General features: G+C 32.6%; 1 protein-coding gene across 4 annotated transcripts; it reads left to right on the forward strand.

Moving 5' to 3' along the window:
* Positions 1-7,551: 7,551 nt before the first annotated feature.
* LOC131170580 (ent-kaurene synthase TSP4, chloroplastic-like) lies at positions 7,552-11,182 on the forward strand. Of its 4 annotated transcripts, none has more exons than XM_058129911.1 (13): positions 7,552-7,681; positions 7,784-7,833; positions 7,929-8,401; positions 8,511-8,713; positions 8,794-8,914; positions 8,979-9,076; positions 9,164-9,363; positions 9,441-9,550; positions 9,624-9,722; positions 9,827-10,042; positions 10,149-10,290; positions 10,378-10,623; positions 10,746-11,182. In XM_058129911.1, exons 1-13 carry the CDS (start codon positions 7,597-7,599, stop codon positions 11,064-11,066), a joined length of 2,364 nt encoding a protein of 787 aa, XP_057985894.1. In that variant the 5' UTR covers positions 7,552-7,596; the 3' UTR covers positions 11,067-11,182. The 4 variants fall into 4 exon arrangements, with proteins under 4 accessions (XP_057985894.1, XP_057985895.1, XP_057985896.1 ...); XM_058129912.1 differs by having other exon boundaries at positions 7,784-7,824; XM_058129913.1 differs by lacking the exon at positions 7,784-7,833 and having other exon boundaries at positions 7,582-7,697.
* Positions 11,183-23,548: the final 12,366 nt, after the last annotated feature.

A 23,548-nucleotide genomic window follows, 5' to 3' on the forward strand; every position in this document is an offset into this window, starting at 1 on the left:
AAATTGTGCCATTATATGTCTAGTTTCATGTCCAATTTGCCAAACACCAATTGAACCTACACAGCCAAAGATATGGCAGTCAAAACAGGCTGGACTCACAGCCACCCTGCTGCACTCATTAGGCAGCCCACCAATTCAGTTTGTATTACTCTAAATCTCTTCAAATTATGGTCAACTTACCTCAAATGGTCACTAATTGACCCTTATAATGTTCACTTACCACTTCATAAGCCAAGTCTAAATTTCACTCCCAAAACCCTAATTCCCATTATGAGTTTTCACAACATACCTTAATTAACTAACTAATCCATTATACTTATATTTACATACTTTAAACATAATCTCTAGTTCACTCCAAGTCCATCAAAAACACTCAATCTTGTTCCTTCCTTAGGGGCAGCCGAAATCCATGGGGTACATACACTTAACTTTTATTCATTTGATTCACAAATTCATACTTATTATTAACATGGAATAAAAGAGGTATAAGTGTAAATAGGCACTAACCTCTTGTAGGGCAGATTTTTCCAAGCTCAAACTTCACTTTCTTTCCTTTTCTAGGCTGCCAAACACTTTCCCAAGATGAGTGGACAAGTTTTAATGAAAGGGGTTTAGGGTTTAGTAGTGGAAACAAGAGAGAAATGAAGCTTTTTGATGGTTTTAATGGAGGTTTGGCTAGGGCAAGGGTTTCGGCTGGTTGGGAGGAAGAGGATGGCTGCTGTGTTTTTTTAATTGTTTTGGTCTTCATTTATCTCTTTTATTAGTTAGTTAATTGTTTGTTTAAATGTGATTGGTGGTAGCTTTTTAAATGACATCATAAAGATGTCATAATGAGCTTTTTTTTTATTTTTCTTTTCTTTTCATCACTACTCAATTTCAATTTAATTTTTAGTAATGTTTCTTCATATTTTATGTCATATTAATTATTTACTTAACTGGACAAGTCGGCCAAAAATCACCTCTGAAGGCGAAATGACCAAAATGCCCTCCGTTTGGCTTAACGGGTCAAAATTGCCTGTACCGATTGAAAAATTTTTCTAAATATTTTCTTGGCATTCTAATGCCATAGGAACCTCAATGACCCTTCTCTGGAGTCCCAAAAATTATTTTATGAATTTTTCCCCAGGTCTAGGGCTCCTAGTTGCGAGAACCGCAACTTCCCTCTGGTTACCCATCGCTTGGGCACCGGCTCATTTGACTTGGTTGTATTTTCTTTCTAAAATTTTTACTAAATTTTTCTTATTAATATTTGAGCTAATTATGGTTCCTGACTTTAGTTTAAATATTTTTTCGGACGTTCTAGCTGTCCGGACCGACACCGGTCACCGAAACAGTAGAATGTACGGAGTTGCTACCGGGAGGGTGTTACACTCTAAGGTGTAGTGCTCGGACGCATGAAATCCTTGTCTAAAAGCTCCTGTAGTTGCTCCTTTAACTCTTTCAATTCCGCTGGTGCCATCCTGTAAGGTGGCATTGATATGGGGTTTATACCCGGCACAACATCAATGCAGAACTCTATTTCCCTTCCTAGTGGTAACACTGGAAGCCCCTCAGGGAAGACATCCATGAAATCTCTGACAACAGGAACATTTTCCATATTGACACCTTCTACAGATATATCTCTCACCAATGCCAAATACCCTTGACATCCATGCCTCAACATTTTTCTAGCACTAATTGCTGACACCAAATTATATGGAGCCACGCTCCTGTCATCATCAAAGCTAAACTCTTCCACACCATGTATGTGAAAATACACCTTTTTGTTCTTACAGTCTAAAGTGGCGCAATGAGTTGTCAACCAATTCATTTCCAAAATTACATCGAAATCCATTACTGGTAGAGGAACCAAGTCTGCTGGGAGGATCTTTCCATCCACTACTACTGGGCTACCCGGAAAAACCATGTCTATATCTATGTTGTCACTAAGCGGGATAGCTACAGACAAAGGGCATTCCAAAGTTGTAGGGTTCCTACCCAATCTCATGGCAAACACTGGGGAGACAAATGAGTGCGTAGCACCTGGATCTATCAAAACACGAGCCTCATAGGAACAGACTGGAAGAATACCTGCCACAACTGCATTGGAAGCCTGAGCATCCTAGTGGGTTTGGGTGAAAACTCGAGCTTGACCCCTACCTTGCGTTGCAGAATCCTGATACTGACTTATACCTCCTGATCTGCCTTCAAATTCACGTCCTCCTTGTCCTCGGCCCTGTTGGCCACTGAACTGGCTGCCTGCCATGCTAGAAGTACCAGGATAAAACTGACAAGAAACATTTGCAACAGAACCCTGTGACCCCATCTGTGGCTTGTTAAACACGGGGCATTCCCTAGCAAAGTGACCTTGTTGGCCACACCTGAAACATACTACTGAATTCATCATACAAGGTCCTGAATGTCCTCTTCCACACTGTGCGCAAGGTGCAAAGGAGGATCCTGAACTGCACCAAGGCTGCTACTTCAAACCCACTGCTGGATCATGATCTCTGCACAGTCTGAATCCTCGAGATTTGTGTCTAAAATCACTCTTCTTATTCCTATTTCTTCCTCTGTAATTACTTTGGACTCCGCTATCCGTAGTACCCATGTGGGGAATACCTGAAGAACCCTTTGCTCTATTTTTTTTTTTTGCTCTTCTACTGTCATCTCCTGTGTAGCTAATCTCAATCTTACGGGCTCGATCAACTATCATATCAAAAGATTGATCCGACATCATGGCCAGGTTTGCATACCTCTTGTCCAGCCCCTTTAGGAACCTTTTTACCTTCATACTTTCTGTAGCCACTGCTATAGGGGCATATCTGCTCAGTTCCAGAAATTCTATAGCATAGTCATCTATAGACCTGCCATTCTGCCTTAAGGCCTCAAAGGCCCACTGCTTTTGATCTTTGAAACTTTTTGGCACAAACCTGTTGATAAATAGCTCCATAAACTGGGTCCATGACAAATCTTCCATCTGAGGTAATATGTAGTCATTCATCTATTGTCTAGGCATAGGCCCCATGACATGCTGCACACACTCTATAAGTCTCCTCTCAGTCAACTACAACTCTGTCCCTTCCTATTTACAGGAATCCAAAAACCGATAGGCATCATCTGTCACATCATAAGTACCCAGCACCAACTTCTTGAAATTAATTATTTGTTTATAAGGTTCCCCTCTTGGTGCTGTAGACTGCTGCTGATGAGGAGGGTGGACCATATACTGTGCCATCATATCGATGGTTCTCTGCAAACCAGCTAGAGTAGCTGCCATTGGGTCCATGGGACCCGAGGCCACAAAAGACTGCTCCTGAACTGGTGGTGGTTGCTCCTCTACTTGAGCAGCTCTAGGCCTCCTACCCCGCCTCCTCGGGGCAGGCGCCTCATCCTGTGCTGACACCTCGTCAGGCACATCTGGTTCTAGTGCAATGGCAACTCTCCTGCTTCTACGCATTTTCCTGAAATTCAATAGCATTAGCCCACAAAATTTCAAAATGGCATGTTACACAACTCTATAGACTCATATTTACACACAATTATGTAAGGCAGAAACTAGAAGCAAAGATGACAATGCAAGATAAATGTGGACCCTATTTTCCACATGTGACTCCTAGTAAACTCTTCCCAACACTTTAGACGAATATTCCCTATGAATCTGGAGCCTAAGCTCTGATATCACATTTGTCATGACCCAACTTATGAGTTGGACTGGCACTAGGACTTGTGCCAGCCTAAAGCCCTCGAGGCCCGTAGTAAGCCTAACTATTCCTCAACCCAACTCTAAGGCCCATTTGGACCCAATTTCAAGAATTCAACCGAACAGAGTCCGGCCATAAAATGGATCTTTTAAAGGGAAGTTTTTGACTCACCCGACCTGTAAACACAATATATAATCAATTGGGGAGCTTAGCTCACCCTCCACATACTCATAATAACATAAGTCAAATGGGAGCTCAGCTCCCTCATCCAGTCTAACATACATGCATATAATAAGTTTATAGGTCCAACATGGAAAATTATATTATAGACCCAAATCAAATAAATATTTCTAACACATGCAGAAATTCTAGGAGTTAACAGAATTATACAAATATTACAGACATTAATATACGACTTGCAAAGAAGAAAAGTAGATTAACTACAACAATAATCCTCCTATAGCTTGGAAAAATAATGAACAGGAGTGAGCATTCGACTCAGAGAGTAAAATATCAATTTTAACCATAATCTCTATGGCTATCTAAAACTAATGCACCCTGTAGAGTGAAATGCAACATCGTCATAGATTTCATACAAATCACATCAAAAAGGCAATTTGGAGCACTCACACACCCAACACTGTCAAATAATACATATATGGGAGCTGATCCCCTATATAGCCCTCTTAATCCAACCTCTGCCAGCGAAGATCCCAAGCCGGAATTTCGCTTAATAAACCAATACGGGGTCCTAGTGAAGAACTCAAGCTGTGTCTACCCCGAAGGACTGGGTCCCAGTGAAGATCTCAAGTCGTGTTTACCCGTCCTGTCCATATCCAACACTATACCACACGCACGCCAACGCACACACACTGCTCCAAATCACCACAAACAACATCCATGGCACTTCAACATTTATGAATGCAACGTAAAATGTGCCTATTGTTTAACTACATAGATACATACATATAAGTGATGCATGAGCATGCTTGAACATATAATAATATCGAAATTACAATTAAAATTAATATTTTACTCACAGACTTAACGCGATTCTTTGTGGCGGTGGCGAGAGGAGGAAAGGTCAGACTCACCTGAAAATTTTATTACAATTATTTAATACAATTGACTTAATACAAACTAAGAAAAGACCAAATATGTCATAAGTCGTGTCGAAAATCCGGCAGAGTCTCCCTTATACCTAGGACCTACCTAACCTACAAAAAGGCTTAAAAATACACTTCTATATCCACAAGCCATACACCCACAACTCAATCACATCACACAGCCCCTCCTGGGCCCATCCAAACAGTCATAAATGACAATATGTAAAATTATAGTTTAGTCCTTATAATTTAACCCTTTTGCAAAAACTATCCAAATGAGTTCTAAAAAATCTAAAACTTTGCCCCGAGGTCCTTAGCATCATTACTAAGCTAATGCAAAAGGAATTATAATTTTCTGAGCTACTACAAATATTTTATGAATTTTTTATCCAATTCAAGCACTAGAAAATTATGAAAAAACAAGGTTCAGGTTTACCTATGCCAATTCTGACTCCAGGGACGCGCTCGGGACATTTGACAATGGTGGGGTAGCCAAAATCTCGATCTAATTCCAAGACTTTTTCGGTAGCCTGTCTGTCTGGCCGAAAATTTGCAAACCTGGGCAACCGTTGAATTTCCGTGAATTGAAGGTACCTACACGAAGCCCACAACACGGGGGTTAGTACATAATTTTTACAAAATTTTCTAAACTCATTTAGTGCTCGAAAAAACACTACGAAGTTTCGTGGGACCCACCGAAAAACGGTGTCGGAAAATTTTGAAATTTATATTGCCGAGAAGCTCTCGACGAGTGGAGTGCTCTGATACTCTTGGTTTTCTCGTGGGGTTCACGGTTTGTGAGAAATTTAGCCCAAAAATTAAAATGGACTAAAACTTCCCGGACAAAAATTGGGCAAACTTCTCGATGGATTTTGGTATTCTTGGTGTCTATGGAAAGCTATCGAGGTGTAGATGAGTTTAGACACAAGACCCGGCCTAAACGGTGGTCGGATCGGCCGAATTTTGGCCGAGAAGCCAAAATGGCGAGCGCGGGCAGTTGGGTCTTCGCGCGACGTTTCTGGTCACCTGGAGCGTCAGCTGGCGGCGGGGAAGAGGCCTGGAGGTGCGCCGGTAAGCTGGAGAGGGCTGGGTGGTGGCGACACAGCTTGGGGAGGAGGGAGGAGAGAGAAAACGGGAGAGAGAGAAAGGGCGACGGGAATGCGCGGGGGAGAAGAAAAAGGAGAAGAAGGCCGGTCCGATCCTGTCCGGTTCGATTCAGGGTACCCGAAATTGAATTTTTACTCTGTCTTGAGACAAAAAACGAGGTCCAAAAATTCTGAAAAAATTTCAGAAAACTCAGAAAAATTTTTAGAGTCCAAATATATTTTTAGTTTTGCCACATGGTCTTTAAATTAATTTTTAAAAATCATCAAATTTCTATACTTTCGAAAAATAGAACCCGATTTTTAAAATCTGAAAAATCTCAAATAATTTTTCAAAATTTAAATAAAATAAAATATTAATATTTACCCACAAAATGAAAATTTTAAAAATTTGAGGTGTTACACAAATTCACTTATTAATTTACCTAATTTTTGAAATTAATATAAATAATATATTTATATAATTTTTTTTATCTATATTCGATTCATATATATTAAAGTATATAATAAAATTCATCTACTAAATATAGTTCATTAGAAAGTATCAAAAGAAACTATTTATTACCAATAATTAAATCTGTTCAAAAAGGTATGTATTAACAGATATAATTATTTTATTCAAGAGGTAGAAGTGAATATATATAATTTTTCTAGAAGATATGAAGTAAATTATTATATCTGTTATAAAAGGTACTAGAGAATAAATATGATTATTTTAATAGATACAAAATGAATTATTGTATATATTTGAATATATGCAAATATTTTATAAATAGCAGTAGTTTTAAATAGAAATTCATTATCTCTTTTTCTTTTATCTCCTCTCTTCACTTTTATTTATAATCAATATTATTATTCCTTAATTTATTCTTGTGAGAATTTTAAAATTATTGTCTACAATTTTATTTTGACTTTATTATCCTAAAAGGATTTGCTCAAATCAGTATTATTAAACCCAGTCCAAAAGTTGACTCGATAAAGAGAGAGTGAATGAGTTAATAGTTCAATTAATGGATTAATGATTCAATTAATGATTTATTAAAAAATAATTAAATATATATAAATTAATTAAATATAACACCTAAAATATATAAATAAAAAAAATAAATAATTAATTTTTTTATTATTTAAAATAAAATTTTAATATTCATTAAGTTATATTTAATAAATTTTAATAATATTTTTAAATTTTATATAAAAATATTGAGTAATACAATATTTAATTTTCTTTTTGATATTCATAAAATATTAAGCAGTTCTGTTGTTATTGTTATTTAAAAAAAAAAAAAAAAAAAAAAAAACACTTGTGTGGTCATCCACCATCCACGATATCTGTAGGACCACAAAAATATCCTCCTCCTGCACCAACTAAAATTATTTTTATGGGCCTCAATAACTTAAATAGTTTTCATTTTATATTTTTCATTTATTAAAATTTAATTTTAAATATAATTTTAATATTATTATTTCATAAAAAATTTAACGGTATATGGATATTATTAATTCTTGCTTTTAGCATCAGAAATATTAACAAAGACTTTATCAGTCAATTCCTCCAATCATTTTCAGTGGTGAACCTGTAATTATTGCCAATCTCGGCGCCATTTGCCTAACTTAACCCATATATATTACAAACAATTCAGAAAGCAAGCCATTAGCTCTCTCTTTCTTATTTCCTGCAAAACTAAGTACGACCCATTCCAAATGACTAATCTATACCTTGCAGCCACCTGTGGTACTCTCAAGATTGTGCTAGCACAAAGCACAAAAGGAAAGCCAAACTCACCAGGTAATAGAAAAACAAGGTTAGATACACACTTTTATATATTTTTAACACATTTTGATATTAATGAGCAAGTCTTTTATTTCGTCTTGTGTTGAGCTTGAGCAGACCCATCTCAACTGCTCAACAGAAAGCCGCAGAAAGTTGTTGTAAGCAATGTCTCTCTCTCTATCTCTCTCTCTCTCTCTCTTACAAACTATTAATCTATTTAAACAATTAGTTAAGATGGACAAATTCCATATTTTTCTTACAGAATACAAAAACTTCACTTAGAAAAATCAGAGATATGTTAAAGAAAGATGAGGTTGAGCTATCAGTTTCCTCGTATGACACTGCATGGGTTGCGATGGTACCCTCCCAGAATAGTTCCAAGCAGCCTCTTTTCCCGCAATGCCTGAACTGGATTATGGAGAATCAACAGCCTGATGGTTCATGGGCTTTTGATCCCGCTCATCCCCTCCTAATTAAAGACTCACTCTCTTCCACATTGGCCTGTCTACTAGCTCTGCACAAGTGGAATGTTGGTGACAAACTTGTGCATAAAGGTCTGGACTTCATAGCCTCTAACATTTGGGCTGCCACTGACAAGCATCAACGTTCTCCGCGTGGATTTGATATAATATTTCCAGGCATGATTGATCATGCTAGAGACACGGGCTTGAATCTTCCTTTCAACAACTCTTCAATAGAGGGAATGCTTCTGAAGAGAGATTTAGAAATTAAAAGGCATAATATATATAGTTGTATTTTTTTTTTTTTTTTATTATTCAACTATTATAAACAATTAATGACTTGGTGTTATATTTTAATACCAATTTCTTCCATGTGCGCGCAGTTTCCAGGGCGAGACAAACCGTCTTGCATACGTTGCAGAGGGGCTGACCCGATTAAATGATTGGCAAGAGCTAATGAAATATCAAAGAAGCAACGGCTCGCTCTTCAATTCACCATCTGCAACTGCAGCTGCTTTTATTCATTTTCATGATGGAAAATGTTTAGATTACCTGTCTTCACTGATGAAAAAATTCGACAAAGCAGGTGATCATACATAGTTTTATTCTTAATATAAGTTGTGGCATTTTTCAGATTGATATATTGAGTAAATTTTTTTTTTCCAGTTCCTACCATTTATCCATTGAATATCCATCCTCGTCTCTATATGATCGACAATTTGGCAAAGCTTGGAATTGATGGACATTTCACTGAAGTAATAGCAACCACACTAGACGACATATACAGGTGATTCTCCACTGAAACCCTCCAGTAATTAGGAAACGAAATAATTAAGTGGTTTGGTGAACAGATCCTGGACGCAAGGCAGTGAAGAAATATTTTCAGACCCTGCATGTCTTGCCATGGCATTTCGTCTCCTACGGATGAATGGATACGAAATCTCTTCAGGTAAAAATTTTTCCATCTATGAATTTAAGGTGTTTGAGAGTTTGTACTTAGCTTACCACTTGAATAAATACGTCTTGCTGCATGCAGATACATTGGTAAATTTTGACAGACAAGAAAATGTCTTAAATTCAACGAGTAATGTAAAGTCTGTTTGGGAGTTATACAAGGCTTCACAGATGACAATATTTCAAAATGAACCTGTTCTGGAAAGAATTTATGCTTGGACAAGAACTTATCTTGAAAAGAAGTTAGTTGGGACGATTCAAGATAAGAGTTTGCATAATGAGGTACACAATAAACATATTATAGCTTCAATTTATGTTTTTCTTTTATTAAAAATAATTAAAGAATATTAAATCGACAGGTGGATTATGCTCTGAAACATCCATATGCCAATTTGGAAAGAATTGAAAGCCGTCATTATATTGAGAATTACAGTGTAGATGACATTTCACTTCTTAAAACATCTTATAGGTAATGTGACATCTCTTATTATATTTTTTTGATAATAAAAATTATTATCTTTCACTTTTTTTTTTCTTTATAGGTATTTCAATATTGATAACAGAGATCTCTTGATGCTTTCATTTCAAGACTTCAATAAGTGTCAAGCTATATACCGTAAAGAAATGGAATATCTGGAGAGGTAATTTATCTGCTTTATTGTTGTTTTGTTTTCCCCTGCCTCTAAGAAGAAAGAATTTCTATGAATAATTAATTAAAATTGTATTTTCTAATAAAATTAAGCAGATGGGTCGAAGAAAATAGTTTTAAAAATTTAAAGTTTGCAAGGCAGAAGATCGCATATTCCTATTTCTCCATTGCTGCAGTCCTTTCCCACCCTCATCTCTCTGATGCTCGAATATCATGGGCCCAAATGTCTGTTCTAGTTACTATTGTCGATGATTTCTTCGACTTAGGTGGTTCGATGGAGGAGCTATTAAACCTCATTGAATTGGTTCATAGGTATATATGTGTGTATATATACTCCATCTTCTAATCAATTATCCATTTTTTTCTAATCAATTATCCATTTTCTAATTTATCTGACAAAAGATCTCATGGAACTCAGATGGGATGATCACTCAACCATTGGATTCAAGTCCAAAGATGTGGAGATACTCTTTTATTCAATTTATGGCACAACTAATGACATTGCTGACAAGGCTAGAAAACAACAAGGCCGATGCGTTAGAAAGCACTTGATTGATATTGTAGGAAGTACATGTTCTTTTTAATTAATTAGTTGCTAAATTTTTGTGTTTAATTATCATAATAATGTGTGTCTATCGTATGTGTAGTGGATCAATCTGCTGGATACCATGTTAAAGGAAGCTGAGTGGGCAAGAAACAAACTAGTGCCGACAATGTATGAGTACATTACAAATGGATATGTATCATTTGGCTTAGGACCTATTATTCTCACCTCACTTTATTTTCTGGGCTTTAAACTCTCTGAGCAAGTTGTAGAAACAAAGGAGTACAATAATCTCTTCATGCATCTCAGCATGATTGGGCGACTTCTAAATGATCGTGCATCCATTAAGGTATATACACGTAGCTTTGTTAATTTCTTCAATGTATATAAATATAATAACCATGTATTAATTTCTATTCACCAACTTCTTCTTTACACTCCATCTGTGCATTGATGCAAATTAACTTGCAGAGAGAAGGTGCACAAGGAAAGCTGAATAGTGTTTCATTAACTATAGAACATGATCGTGGAGCCATAACTGAAAAGGAGGCTCAGGAGGAGGTTGCAAGACTCGTAGAGAGCCATAGGAGAGAATTACTGAGAATGGTGCAGCAAACAAAAAGAAGCGTGGTTCCTAAAGCTTGCAAAGATATGTTTTGGAAGACGAGCAAGACCTTGCACCTCTTTTACTTGGATGATGATGGCTATTCAAGTCCACACAAGATGGTTAGTGCTGTGAATGCGGTCATCAATGAACCAATCTTTCTACCCCCATACTCAAAGTTGGATTAAATTAGTAAAGCATAATCATGGTTAGACTATGCTGGGATTCTTCCCTTTTTTTCACACCTTATAAAAGCAATAATACAGTCAGACTTCAAGAGCTTAATAAATTCAAGAGTTTAATATTGTGACTTTGTAACTCCTTCCCTATACTTAGGTGCATACAAACGAGTAAAATTATAATTTTTCTTTATTAAAAAATATTTATAACTCCTGCAAGAAACTTTTTTTTTTAATTATATTTTTTGAGAACCCGTTAGATCCGTACAATATAGCACAACTATGCAAATGCAAGAGAGTAGGAACCTAAGACAAGTAAGGGTATGACAATAGATAGGATACTTACGAAAGTCACTCCACCTGAATTTAAAAACAAAAATCATTCATTTGAGCTTCAACCTAATTTATATTTACAAAACTTGAACTGTATCTCAAATTCTAATGAGATTAATATTAAATTATCCAAACATATACTAACTTTAGTTATTGATATCCGAATAATATCTAAATTCATTTAGATTTATTTATTTTAATTAATAATCTATATAAAAATATATTTTTTATTAACAATTTATATTTTAAAAATTTATAATTTTAAAAAATATTTTAATTTTATTTATTTAAATTATATTATATAAAAATTTATTAATGTTATTAAAAAATATATTTTATATTTAATTAATTATTTATATAACAAATTCACGTAACGGTATCCAATTCATAAATTCTGACATTCAGTTTTTTTTTAATATTGTACTATACCTAAAATACTGTACAATACTGATAATGCTCAACAACTCCATGGCTGATCTGTACAATAATGACCTTCAATTACAAATAATTATATTTTATAAATATAATTTTTATTTTGCTTACCATAATGTTATGCTGAGAGAATATATTTATTATTTGATAAATTAATTTTATTTCTCATATAAAAATTAACTTATTTTTATAAAACAAACTAAATGTAAAACGTAAATAACTATATATTTTTAAATATATTTTATAAATTGATTATATCTTTTTTAAAATAATAAATTATTTTTAGAATAATCATAAATAAATAAAATTAAATATAATAATAAATAAAATTAATATATTTACAACATTATAATACAATAACTAATATAAGTTCATGTTTGGTATGACGTAATCAAAACTGTAATATAATCGTAATTACATTGCATATTTGATTACGTTGTTTTATAACACAAGAAAAAAATTGACGCAATAAAATGATAATTATATAATATAATTAATTACGTAAAAGTAACATAATGATTATTACATTCAAAAATGGATGTAATAATAATTACTTGTTTTAATTTTTTTTCATTTATTGTTAATACTACTACCACCATCACCCCGACTACTATTACTGCTACCATCACTTAGTCATTGCCACCATTGCCGCCAACGCTATCCTCACCTTGCCACCAACACCTAACCATCATTGTCGCCACCACCACTACCACTTAGCTATGACTAATACTCAGCCACTAATCACCGCAATAATTACCATTTATTATTAATAGTATAAATAAATTAAATAATTAAAATAAAATTATTATCACATTGCATTGCTTATATTTTTATTTTGCAACCAAACATAGTAATGTAATTTATATTACAACTTTGATTCCATTATACAATTGATTATATTATATTACATTACCTTCTACTAAACTGATAATACTCTTGAAATTTTTTCCAGTGGGTCTGTACTGATGCTATTCTTGAATTTTTCTTGCAGGTTTGGACATGTAATAAAGAGAAACAATACCAAGTGGGTTGCCTTAGGCAACCTCTCTAATATTTAAGTCAATAATTGGAATTGAGATTGAGAATAATTGAATACAGAGACAAACTTGACTATGGAGATTTGCGCCCCATATATAGACAACAAGTAGACTTCTGTTTAGATAAGGAGTTTGATTATCGTAGATTCTTGTCCTAGAGAAGTCCAATTAGAATAATATTAAGAATCCAGATAAATAGGGATACTTATCCTCAGTGAATAATTTTTATATTTAAGAGTGCTACTATATCATTAGTCCCCATTCGAGTACAAATCTTTAGGTTCAATGTCAATAGTGTATTAAATGATAAACTTGTAGCCATGTGTAGAGCCTTTTGAGATTTTTGGGCAAACCATTGCCTTGAACATTTTTGTTAGTGTACTAACGCCTTAAAAAGTGTCTTGTCAATGCCTTTTTGGGTGGATTTATATCTTGAATAGCTTGTCGATGCCTATTTGGGTGGACATGTGTAATGGTAGGCTTGTCAATGCCTTTTAGGGTAGACTTATGCCTTAAACTCTTTAGCCTTGAGTTCTTTACAGTTGTTGGCTCTTTGGCAGGCACTATATTTTTTGGAGATTTTCTCAAATAGTTTGATGGAACTCTTGAACAATAGTGATAATATTTTTTTTTGTTAAGTTGTTACAAACCACAAACCACCCACTTGTTTGATTTCTTCTCTTGTTGTGTTCATAACATAAATAATATGAGGAAGAGATACAGTTTTCTTTTTATGTCATTTTCATAAACGGGGCCACTCATACTGTTCTTAGATTTTTTTTTATATGGGTCTATACTGATGTTGTTCTTGGATTTTGCTTGCAAGTCTAAACCTATAAAGATAAGAGAGAGAATACTGGGTGGGTTGCTTTGGGCAACCTTTCCGATGCTTAAGTTAATAATTGGAACTGAGATTGAGAATAATTGACTAAAGAAAACAACTTGTCTAACTATCGATGTGACATCCCTTACCCGCCTACAGTATAGCCGAGCAAGGTATGTCACACTCGGTGTTGGAGTACTCTATCCTGTCTTGTCGTGTACAATATTAATTCAATTATATTATCTTACGTGTAGAAATATTTTTTTTATCACATCTTATTTTTGTGGAGACCCGGACGGAGTCTCCTCTATTTTTATTAGCATATGGCGGGTTCCATTATTTACTGTTAAAAATAATTTTATATCATATGTTATACTATCCATCTTATTCTTTCCATATGCCATGTCATATCATTCCACAAGGCCCTAAGGCAGTGCCCCAGTGATTTCGTTGGACGTGGCGAAAAGCTCCCTGAAAGATGACAAACACGTCCCACATCGGAATGGGAGTGGAAAGTAATGATATATAAAATGGGGAAACTAATCACTAGAGGTGGCTTTTGGTGGAATGACCTAGAGAGTTGGAAGAACTCCATGATTAAGCGTGCTCGCTTGAGAGAAATCCTAGGATGGGTGACCTCCTGGGAAGTTCTCTATTCCACCTATGGGACAAAATTATGAGGCTTATGGCCAAAGTGGATAATTCCTTTAGTGGTTGGAGCCTGACCGTTACGATTGGTATCAGAGCCGAAATTTCACTCAATACGTTGCGACAAGTGAGGACACTTGTGGTAGAAGCTAGTGGACCACAAGGCCCTAAGGCAGTGCCCCAATGATTTCATTGGACGTGGCGTAAAGTTCTCTGAAAGATAGGAAACACATCCCACATCGGAATGGGAGTGGAAAGTAATGATATATATAATAGGAGAACTAATCACTAAAGGCGCCTTTTGATGAAATGGTCTGGAGAGTTGGAAGAACTCCAGGATCAAGCGTGCTCGCTTGAGAGAAATCCTATTATGGGTGACCTCCTGAAAAGTTTTTCATTCCATCTATGGGACAAAACCGTGAGGCTTATGGCCAAAGCGGATAATTCCTCTAGTAGTTAGAGCCTGATCGTTACAATCAAGGCTTGAACCCCTTATATAGACATCAAGTATATTTTTGTTTAGATGAAGAGTGTGATTATCATAGATTTCTATCTTAGAGGAAGTCTAGTTATTGTGAGATTAAGAATCCAGATAAATAGATATGCTTATTCTTAGTAGATAGTAGCCTAAATATTTTTATAAACAAGCCTACTCAAGAGCCTGTTTAATGAGTCAACTCACAAGCCTATTCAACAAATCAGCTTGCAAGCTTATGAAAGGAGCTGAACTCGAACTTAAGCCAAATACTACTAAGCTCGAGCTTGTTTCTTAAATAAGCCTAAAATTCAAGCTCAAGCTTGACTTATTTAAACTGAGCCAAATTTTTATCAAGTTGGGCCTCGAGTAGCTTGGTTTGTTTACACCCTTAGAGATGGAACCACACCTTTTGCAGCAAAAGAGGAACGATGACAACAATTATGACAACGGTGACGACAAGGGTGATGGGCTACAATGTCAAATGAATGTCGACACAAACAACAATCAGCAAGAGGAACAATCAATGTTGGGAGAGACAATGTTAGGAGAGAGATGAAGCTTGAGAGCAAAATGAGGAGAGACTGTAGCTGAAAAATTTACCATTTGTTTGAATCCTTAACATCATGTTTGGTCTAATTTGACCATAAATTTAGAATACATTTCAAATGAATAGAATTCATTTGAAATGAATTGCACAGTTTAGTATGATAAAATTTAAATGTATAATTCAATTAATTTTCATATAATTGATATTTGACATAATTTCATAATTGAAATTCATTTGTTCTCACCTCCTAAACTACCCTAAATAGCAAAATTAAAAATTATATGTAAAATAAATTATATCTAATAAATTTATAACAATTAATAATAACATATAAATCAATTAATAATATATGTGTGTGTGTGTGTGGGAAGTTTATTTAACAACATAAATAGTATCATTGTCTAAGTTCATTATGTTAGAGAAAGGTAGGGAGAGAGAGGGAGAGAAAGATAGGAGAGAGAGAGAGAGAGGGAGAGAAATGTAGAAGAGAAAGAGGGAAGAGAGAAGGGGGGAAATGTAGGAAAGAGTGGGTGTGTTTGTGAGAAGTACATGAGCATTTTAGTTCAAAAAATTTTATTGTTTTAAGTTTTTGGAATTCATCTCAAATTCCATAAAATTTATTGGGAATTGGTTTTAGTCATAACAAATTCCATATAATTTTAATTCTTGGAATTCAATTCTAAAACGTTTACAAACTAAAAACATGATATATGAAATTCAATTGAATTCCATAAAATTTGTGATTTCATTTGAACCAAATAACCCCTAAATATACAGGGGAAAAGATGAAAAATTAAATAAGAGAAATGAAGAGAAAAAAAAAATTTATGTTGTTTATAGGCCTAACGGATGAAAAAAATCTAAATATTTGTGTGAATTCATAATTATAATCATTTGTTTAAAATTTTTATATTATAACATAACCTTTATCATTTGTTACAATTGTAGCCAAATGGCTAAATTGAATTTGAGAAAGTTAATGGTAAATTACAATATAATCCCTAAAATTTTATTTGATTAACAAAGTAGTCCACTAGTTTAAACTTTATATGTAAATATTATTTATTTATTATCTAAAAAATATATATTATATAAAATATATTTTATATTTTTTTAAATTAAAGTTTTATACTAAAGAATCATTTTTACTGATTGAAATTAACTTAATTATTTTTTGAATAAATAAAATAAATCTCTGCATTTAGAAATAAAATGTAAAAATAAATTTGTATTATTTTACAAAGCAAATTTGAAAATAATATATCCCATATGAATTATGACTTCTATTAAATAAAAATACACATATTAATTAGAGTAAACTTCTCAATTTTTATTGACATATATTTCACTTAAAATCATGTATTAAATAAATATTAATTGAATGGATTATAGGCACATCCAAATGCTATAGGATTCAACTTTTAATTTTTAAATTTTTTTAATAGAAATAAATAAATATTTCATTAATTAGAAATAGAGTACAAAAGATAAGTATAAATCAACATACTATACTTTTGCATAAATAATATAAAGAACTTGGAAGATCCAATAATGTTGATAAAGCACATAGATTGGCCAATGTGCGAACTGAATGCTTCACTCTTCGACTTCATGATATTTTTCTGAGCTTTATAGATCTCCAAATTTTGATCTCATATTGAATGAAAGATATGCACCTCCTAGAATACTCTTATCCAAAAGAAAAACAAAAGATCTCAATTAAAAAAAAAAAAAACTCCATTAGAGAAAGAAAACACCATAAGATTTATTCACTCAAAATCTATCAACAACGATAGATTTGGGGAGATATGTTAAAAATCTATTCCAAACGAATACAATTCTGAAAGTTTTGAGGAAAAAAAAAAACAAAAAAACCAGCAGAAAACAAATGAGAGAGACTGTCATCGGTGAAAACACTCACCTATGATCATTCAAAGAGAATTAATTTTTAAATTTTTGATAGATTACCAATGGTCAAATGTCTGTCAAAAATTCAGTGTCACCAAATCTATATCAAGAAGGATTTTTTTTTTTTTTTTTTTTAACTTAAACTATAACCATTGCAATCATGAAAACACCCATTGATATTTTAAATTACTTTTAATGGATTCATACCAGTAAAAAATATATTTTACTAATACACCTACTTTTTTATTGCCTATTTTGCTTCCTCCCACATAAATATACTTTTTGTGGTATAGAAAGAAGCTCTCTTTACTTCACATTGTTCTTTACTTGAGCCTAATACAGTAAAATATGATATGGCCATGGATTGGTGCTTGTTACAAGAAAGAATAGATCTAGAATGGAAAGAATTGTACAAGTTCTGAAACTAATAAAGCTATTTTCTAATTGTCTTGATCTCATAATATATTGTTATTAACAATTATATTTTGTCAATATTGACTTGTTTTATTTGCTATCAAATTTAATCCTGAATTGGATATGTTGATGCTTTTTTAGCAACAAGGGAAATAATTTAAAAATCTAAAGGCTATTTTGAAGCCCAAATGAACTCAAGTGTATTTTGTTCTTCATCGTAAGTAATTGTTATTTTCAATTAACCTTTTAATTAATGTATGTTGCATATTTTAGCTTCCATTTTTCTGCAAAGTTTATATTGTTCTTGTTGGAAATGATCTCATTCCACTCTTTTTGACAAGACCTGTTCTCATTTTCCTCTTTCATTGACAAGACCTATGTCTTTTAACAGTTAAGTTCCAATCTACGATTGCTCTTGTTTCAGATAAATTTGAAACTTGTATTATTTCTATAAAGTTGTTAGATTTAGCTTTGATTGTCTAGGAGTAAATAGTGAAAACCAAATGAAGCTTTTTCCTTTTTCCCCTTTCTCCCTTTATCATTCATGTACACACATAGAGGTGCACATGAAACTATCCAAACCGATGAAATCATACTAATGCAGTCCAATTTTTATAGTTTTCATGTGAGTTATATTGGTTATGGGTTGGAAATTATATAAATCGATGTATTTTGCTTTGGTTTCAGTTTTGAAATTTACCAAACCAATGTAGCCCAAACCGATACTTATTAAAGATAATCAAGAAGGGGACCATGAAAATCCCAATTGTAAGTAAATATTTTATATATTGTATGAAAGAATTTGTAAAGACTTATTATCAAGTAGGATAATTTGAATTGAATGCATTAAACTGTATTTTTCTTCAATTAATAAATGAAATAATTTTAATTATTCAATTTAATATGTAACACCCCTATTTGCATAGCCCGGTATATTTCACTATTCTGGTGACCGGTGTCGGTCCGAATAATTAAGAGGATTAGAACTACATCTAAGACAACTAGATAAGCCCTGAACACAAATAATTAGTAATTATCAATTAGTTAAGTATAAATAAGAAAAACAGAACATAAGAAGTTAAATGAGCCGAGAGTCACAGCGATGGGTGACCTTCTCGGGAAGGACTGCGAAGTCGATTTAAACTCAAATTTCGAACCGTAAAATGTGATACTGTGGTCCATAGGACTATTGTGAACACAGTGGAAAAGAAAAAATCACGAAAAAGAATTGTTAAACCAGTCAAATAATTAGGTTAGGGATCCAGAAGAAATATTGAATTATTTACAAACCGGGTCGAACCGGCAATGGACAATTTGATCAATTGACCCCGAGAGCTGACTTCTGACCTAACTGTCAAATAAAATCTGAGAAAAGAAAATTTTGGAGTCGGGAATTAAATTAAAGAACTAATGGAAAAATAAATAGAAAAAAAAAAGAAAAAGAAAAAGTGAAAAAGTGATGACATCATCATGCATGATATAATGCATGACATAATAAATCTAATTTTAAATTTTGAAAAGTGGGATAATTATCTACTTAAGTGACCAATAAAAAAAAAAGGAATTAAATTAAAACAAAATTCATTTTTGGGTCTTCTTCATCCATATTGCCGTAGCTCTCCCTTGGTCACTCTCTCATTTTCTTTCTTGAAACCTCCATGGAAGCTTGACTCAAGCTTCATAAACCCTAACCTAGCCATAATTTCCCTAAGGTTTCTTGAGTAAATATTGTCCTTGAACCTTGATTCATCTATTGACGACAAAAAAAAAAAGAAGAAAGGAAGAAGTTGAAGAGGTGAAAAAAATTCTGCATAAAGGTTAGTAATCTAAACTTTAAATTGCTAGTTTAATTATTATGCTTATGGTTGAATAAACTTAGAAATTATGGAAAATGGAAACGAAAACAATTGTTAGAGGACTAAACATGAATTTCGGCCAGCCATGGTACCTTGAAGTTTTGATATGTTCAATTTAATTTAGACATAAATTTGACATTGATTAAGACTGAATATGTGGTTAGTGTAGTAAATTGGGTATGAATTAATCAATTGTGTAAATTAGGGTTTGGCATCTAGGTTTTTGGAAGACAAAAATGTGAGAAATTGTGAAATAGTGTGTTTGACCTTGTTTGAGATGGAAAATGGTCATTTGTGACCAATTGAGATGTGTTAGAAGTGAGTTTAAATTCGGATTGAAAATAGTCATGCTGCAGGCAGCATGACCAAGGTCCCTTTCAGGGACCAAAACTGAAAATTTATAAGCCCAATTGGTGTGAGGCCAATTGGGAATAAAACTAGACACAAAATGACACATTTTTCATTTAGGAATTATGCCTAAAAAGTGACTAAAACCTAGTGAACAAATTGACCAAATCCAGACTTAGGCAATCTGACCTATACAAAAATGACCAAATGAACAGTATTTGTTCATTTGGCCACAACTTGGGCTAGGTAGGTCTAAATGACCTGAAATTTTAACAGTGGAAAGTTGAGATATAGATCTAAAACTTTCATGAAGAATACAAACCCAAATTATGCCTTAACCAAGTCATTTAGCCACCCAAATTTGGTGACCTAAAACTGCCAGAACCAGTTTGATGCCCAAAAATCTGGGTTAAGTCCAATCCGGCAGCCATGATTTAAATGGCTATAACTTGAGCTACAAAACTCCAAATGGAGTGATTCAAAAAGGAGAATAAATTTAAGACATTAAGGGACAATTTTTATGAAGAAAACTTAGCCCAATTCTAATAGCAAAATGACCAATGGAACAGTTCAACATAAGACACCAAAACTGAAAATTTACAATTTTGCCTAAAAGACCTAAGTTTTGAGAAAACAACTAAAACCAACAAAATTGGTGACCAAAATGTGGTATGTGGGTGAAGTTGGAGTTCCCATACCTATTAAGCCTTAGAAAATCAATAAATTGGCTTGAATAGTACCATGAATAGTAACCTCAACATGAAATTGCAAGAATATAAGTTTAAACATATTGGAATTAGTTATTGGAATTGTTATGAAGTAAAGAGACTGAGACACTATAAATTTTGTGTTTCAGCTGAAAAAGACTCGGAAAGTCCGAGAGACTGAGTCAAGGCCTAGAAGCGACTCACGTTAGATTTGTGCACAATAAACCCTATTTAAGCATTTTATCATTGAAAAATTGATTTAGCATGCATTATGAGTTTAAGAACTTTTGTGTTGCCACTTTGTGAATGAAAATGTAACTTTGGAAATTGATTTGATTTTTGTATGCAATATTTGAATAAATTATTTTAAATTGATTTTAGATTCACACTTAGCATGACAGTGCCATATTATTTCCCCATTTATGGGGTTGAGATCGATTATTTTCCTCCCTCTATGGTTTACCAGTTGAGGTTGTAGATCGGATGAGTACTCATTAACTAGCTAGCCACCTCCCTCATTGATTTCGATTAGTAGGGTTGTAGATTGCTTTGTCGTGGTGTACAACGCGGCATTGATCGAAAATTTTGTGTCATGACTTAAGTTGTGTATGAATTGACAACACTGTATTTATTAAATTATTTTACCAAAATTGTGCTATAATGAGTTTTGATAATTTGTGAAATGTGATTGTGAAATATTCAAATTGTGAATTTGTCAAGGAATGTTTTATATACTGCATTTCAATTTTTATTGTGTACCACTGAGTATTTTTATACTCAGCGATAGCTTATTTTGCTGTCACAGATAAGGGCAAGGAAAAAGCAGCAAAGTGAGCTGCTGGATTGGCAAGAACTTCTTTGATCTTTTTTGTACGGGTATTTATTTATACCCTTGTAGTTAATTGATGTAAATATTGTAATATTTTATGTATCAATGTAAAGTTGAGTAGTTGTATAATAAATTTTAATAATATTATTTTTGAATTTTCTTTTTGTAAATTAAGATTTGTATTTGTGAATTTCGTACTAAATGCAATGTAAATTAAATGACGAAATATTTTGAGATGACAAACTTTGATTGAATTGTGAAATTGATTTGAGTTATGTTGAATTGAGATTAATTGGAGGTTGGGAGTTGTGGAAACAATTATTGGAAGTGTTTTTATAGGTTTTTGAAGAATTATTTTCTCAAAATACAGACGGCACTCTGACAAAATTTTTATAAAAATTGCGAAAAAATAAAATGGGTAAAAGTTTTAACTAGTTTTGAAACTTCAATTAAATGATTTTAGTTCCTACCAAAATGCTCACCACTTCCAAAATGTAAGAAAATGGTTTTAAAATCCCTTATAGTGTACTTAATGAATTATCAGTAGGTGAAATTCGATAGTTTATTAGGTATTCTACGGGAACATGTTATACCTTACAGAGGAGTAAGGTGTGACATAATATATGCATAAGTAAGAGTTGAATTAAAAAATTTTAAAATGTGTTGCATTAATCTAAAAAAAAAAATCTCAAATTATCATTTAAGTTGAATTTTTATAAGATTATAATTTCTAAACAAAGGAAAAAGGCCTGTGATAGTGGATTTTGGCGTTTGACATGAGTTAAAATGGCTAACTTGTATGATGTGAGTTTTTCTTGAGGTCTAAAGAGTATCAATTGGGTCAGGTCATGTTCATATTTGGCTTCATTTTTATGTTTTATTTAGTTTAGATTCTTTACTTTTTAAGCAATTAACTTTTCATAAAGTAACTTATTCTTATAGAGGCAAAATAAATTATTTCATTAGAAATAAATAAATTACTTCTTTGACTTCTTAACTTTTCATGAAGTCAGAATAAAATATTAACCAAACAAAATATATTTGAGAATTTGAAAATTGAAACCATTCGTAAAATTGGATTTAGACCCTATGCAAACAAAACAATATTTGTTTACCTTTAAAAACCAAAATTTCAATCACTTTTTAGCCGAAAGTTAAATGCTTAGGTTATGTTAGTTGGTGTATTTAGGCCATCGTTATCACTCCACATCATATGTGAGACTTTTAATGTAACATACCAAGCATTTAATTCCCCTTAATTAAACAACTTGCCAATTACACTATTTTCTTTTGTTCAAAAAGTTGAATTCCATTTCTATGAACCCCAGCCCCAAATTTCATGAAATTCTTCTTTTTTTTTTAATATACAGACTTCGTATTTGAAAATGGAAGATAATATTTTATTTCATGGATTAGATCAACTAATAAATAGAGTTTCACAATAATTTTTATAAATTAATTATTTTATTTATTGTTTTATTTGTATGCTATCACAATAGATATATACAAGGCGCGGACGACGTTTTAGTTAGTTAGGAGCTTGGTCCCTCTATTTTTTTTTTAAAAGAGGCCTTTTTATTTAAAAAAATAGATATAAAATTTTAATAACTTTTTATACTTATTTAAATTATTAAAAATCTTAATTTTAGTGATTAATTTTATTAATTAATGGCTAAAAATTTCATTCTAAATTTAGGAATAATATTTTTAAAATTTTAATATTTAAATTTAATTTTACCATTAATTATAAAAATAGATTAAATATTAAAAAAAAATTCAACATAAAAATTTATCTTTATTTATTTGATTTTTATAAATTCAACATTTTTAGTTACTTATATTTTAAAACATTAATTAATTTTAAAAACTTTACATATACTTTTAAAATTTAAACTTAGTGTTCTAATGACACTTTAACTCTTTAACTCTCAAATCCTAAATCAAATTCTAAAAAAATAATTCCCAAATCCTAAATCAAAAAAATTATTGCAATCAATGTTGACCATATTTTATAGACCTTTTTGTTAATTTTTTTGGCTATTTTTTATTTTTTAAATAATAAAAATAATAAAAAATATTTTTAAAAATTTGAATGTTCACTCTTATATATGTAGATTAATTTTATTTTTTA

Source organism: Hevea brasiliensis, chromosome 11, assembly GCF_030052815.1.
Source record: "Hevea brasiliensis isolate MT/VB/25A 57/8 chromosome 11, ASM3005281v1, whole genome shotgun sequence".
Taxonomy (NCBI): Eukaryota; Viridiplantae; Streptophyta; class Magnoliopsida; order Malpighiales; family Euphorbiaceae; genus Hevea; species Hevea brasiliensis.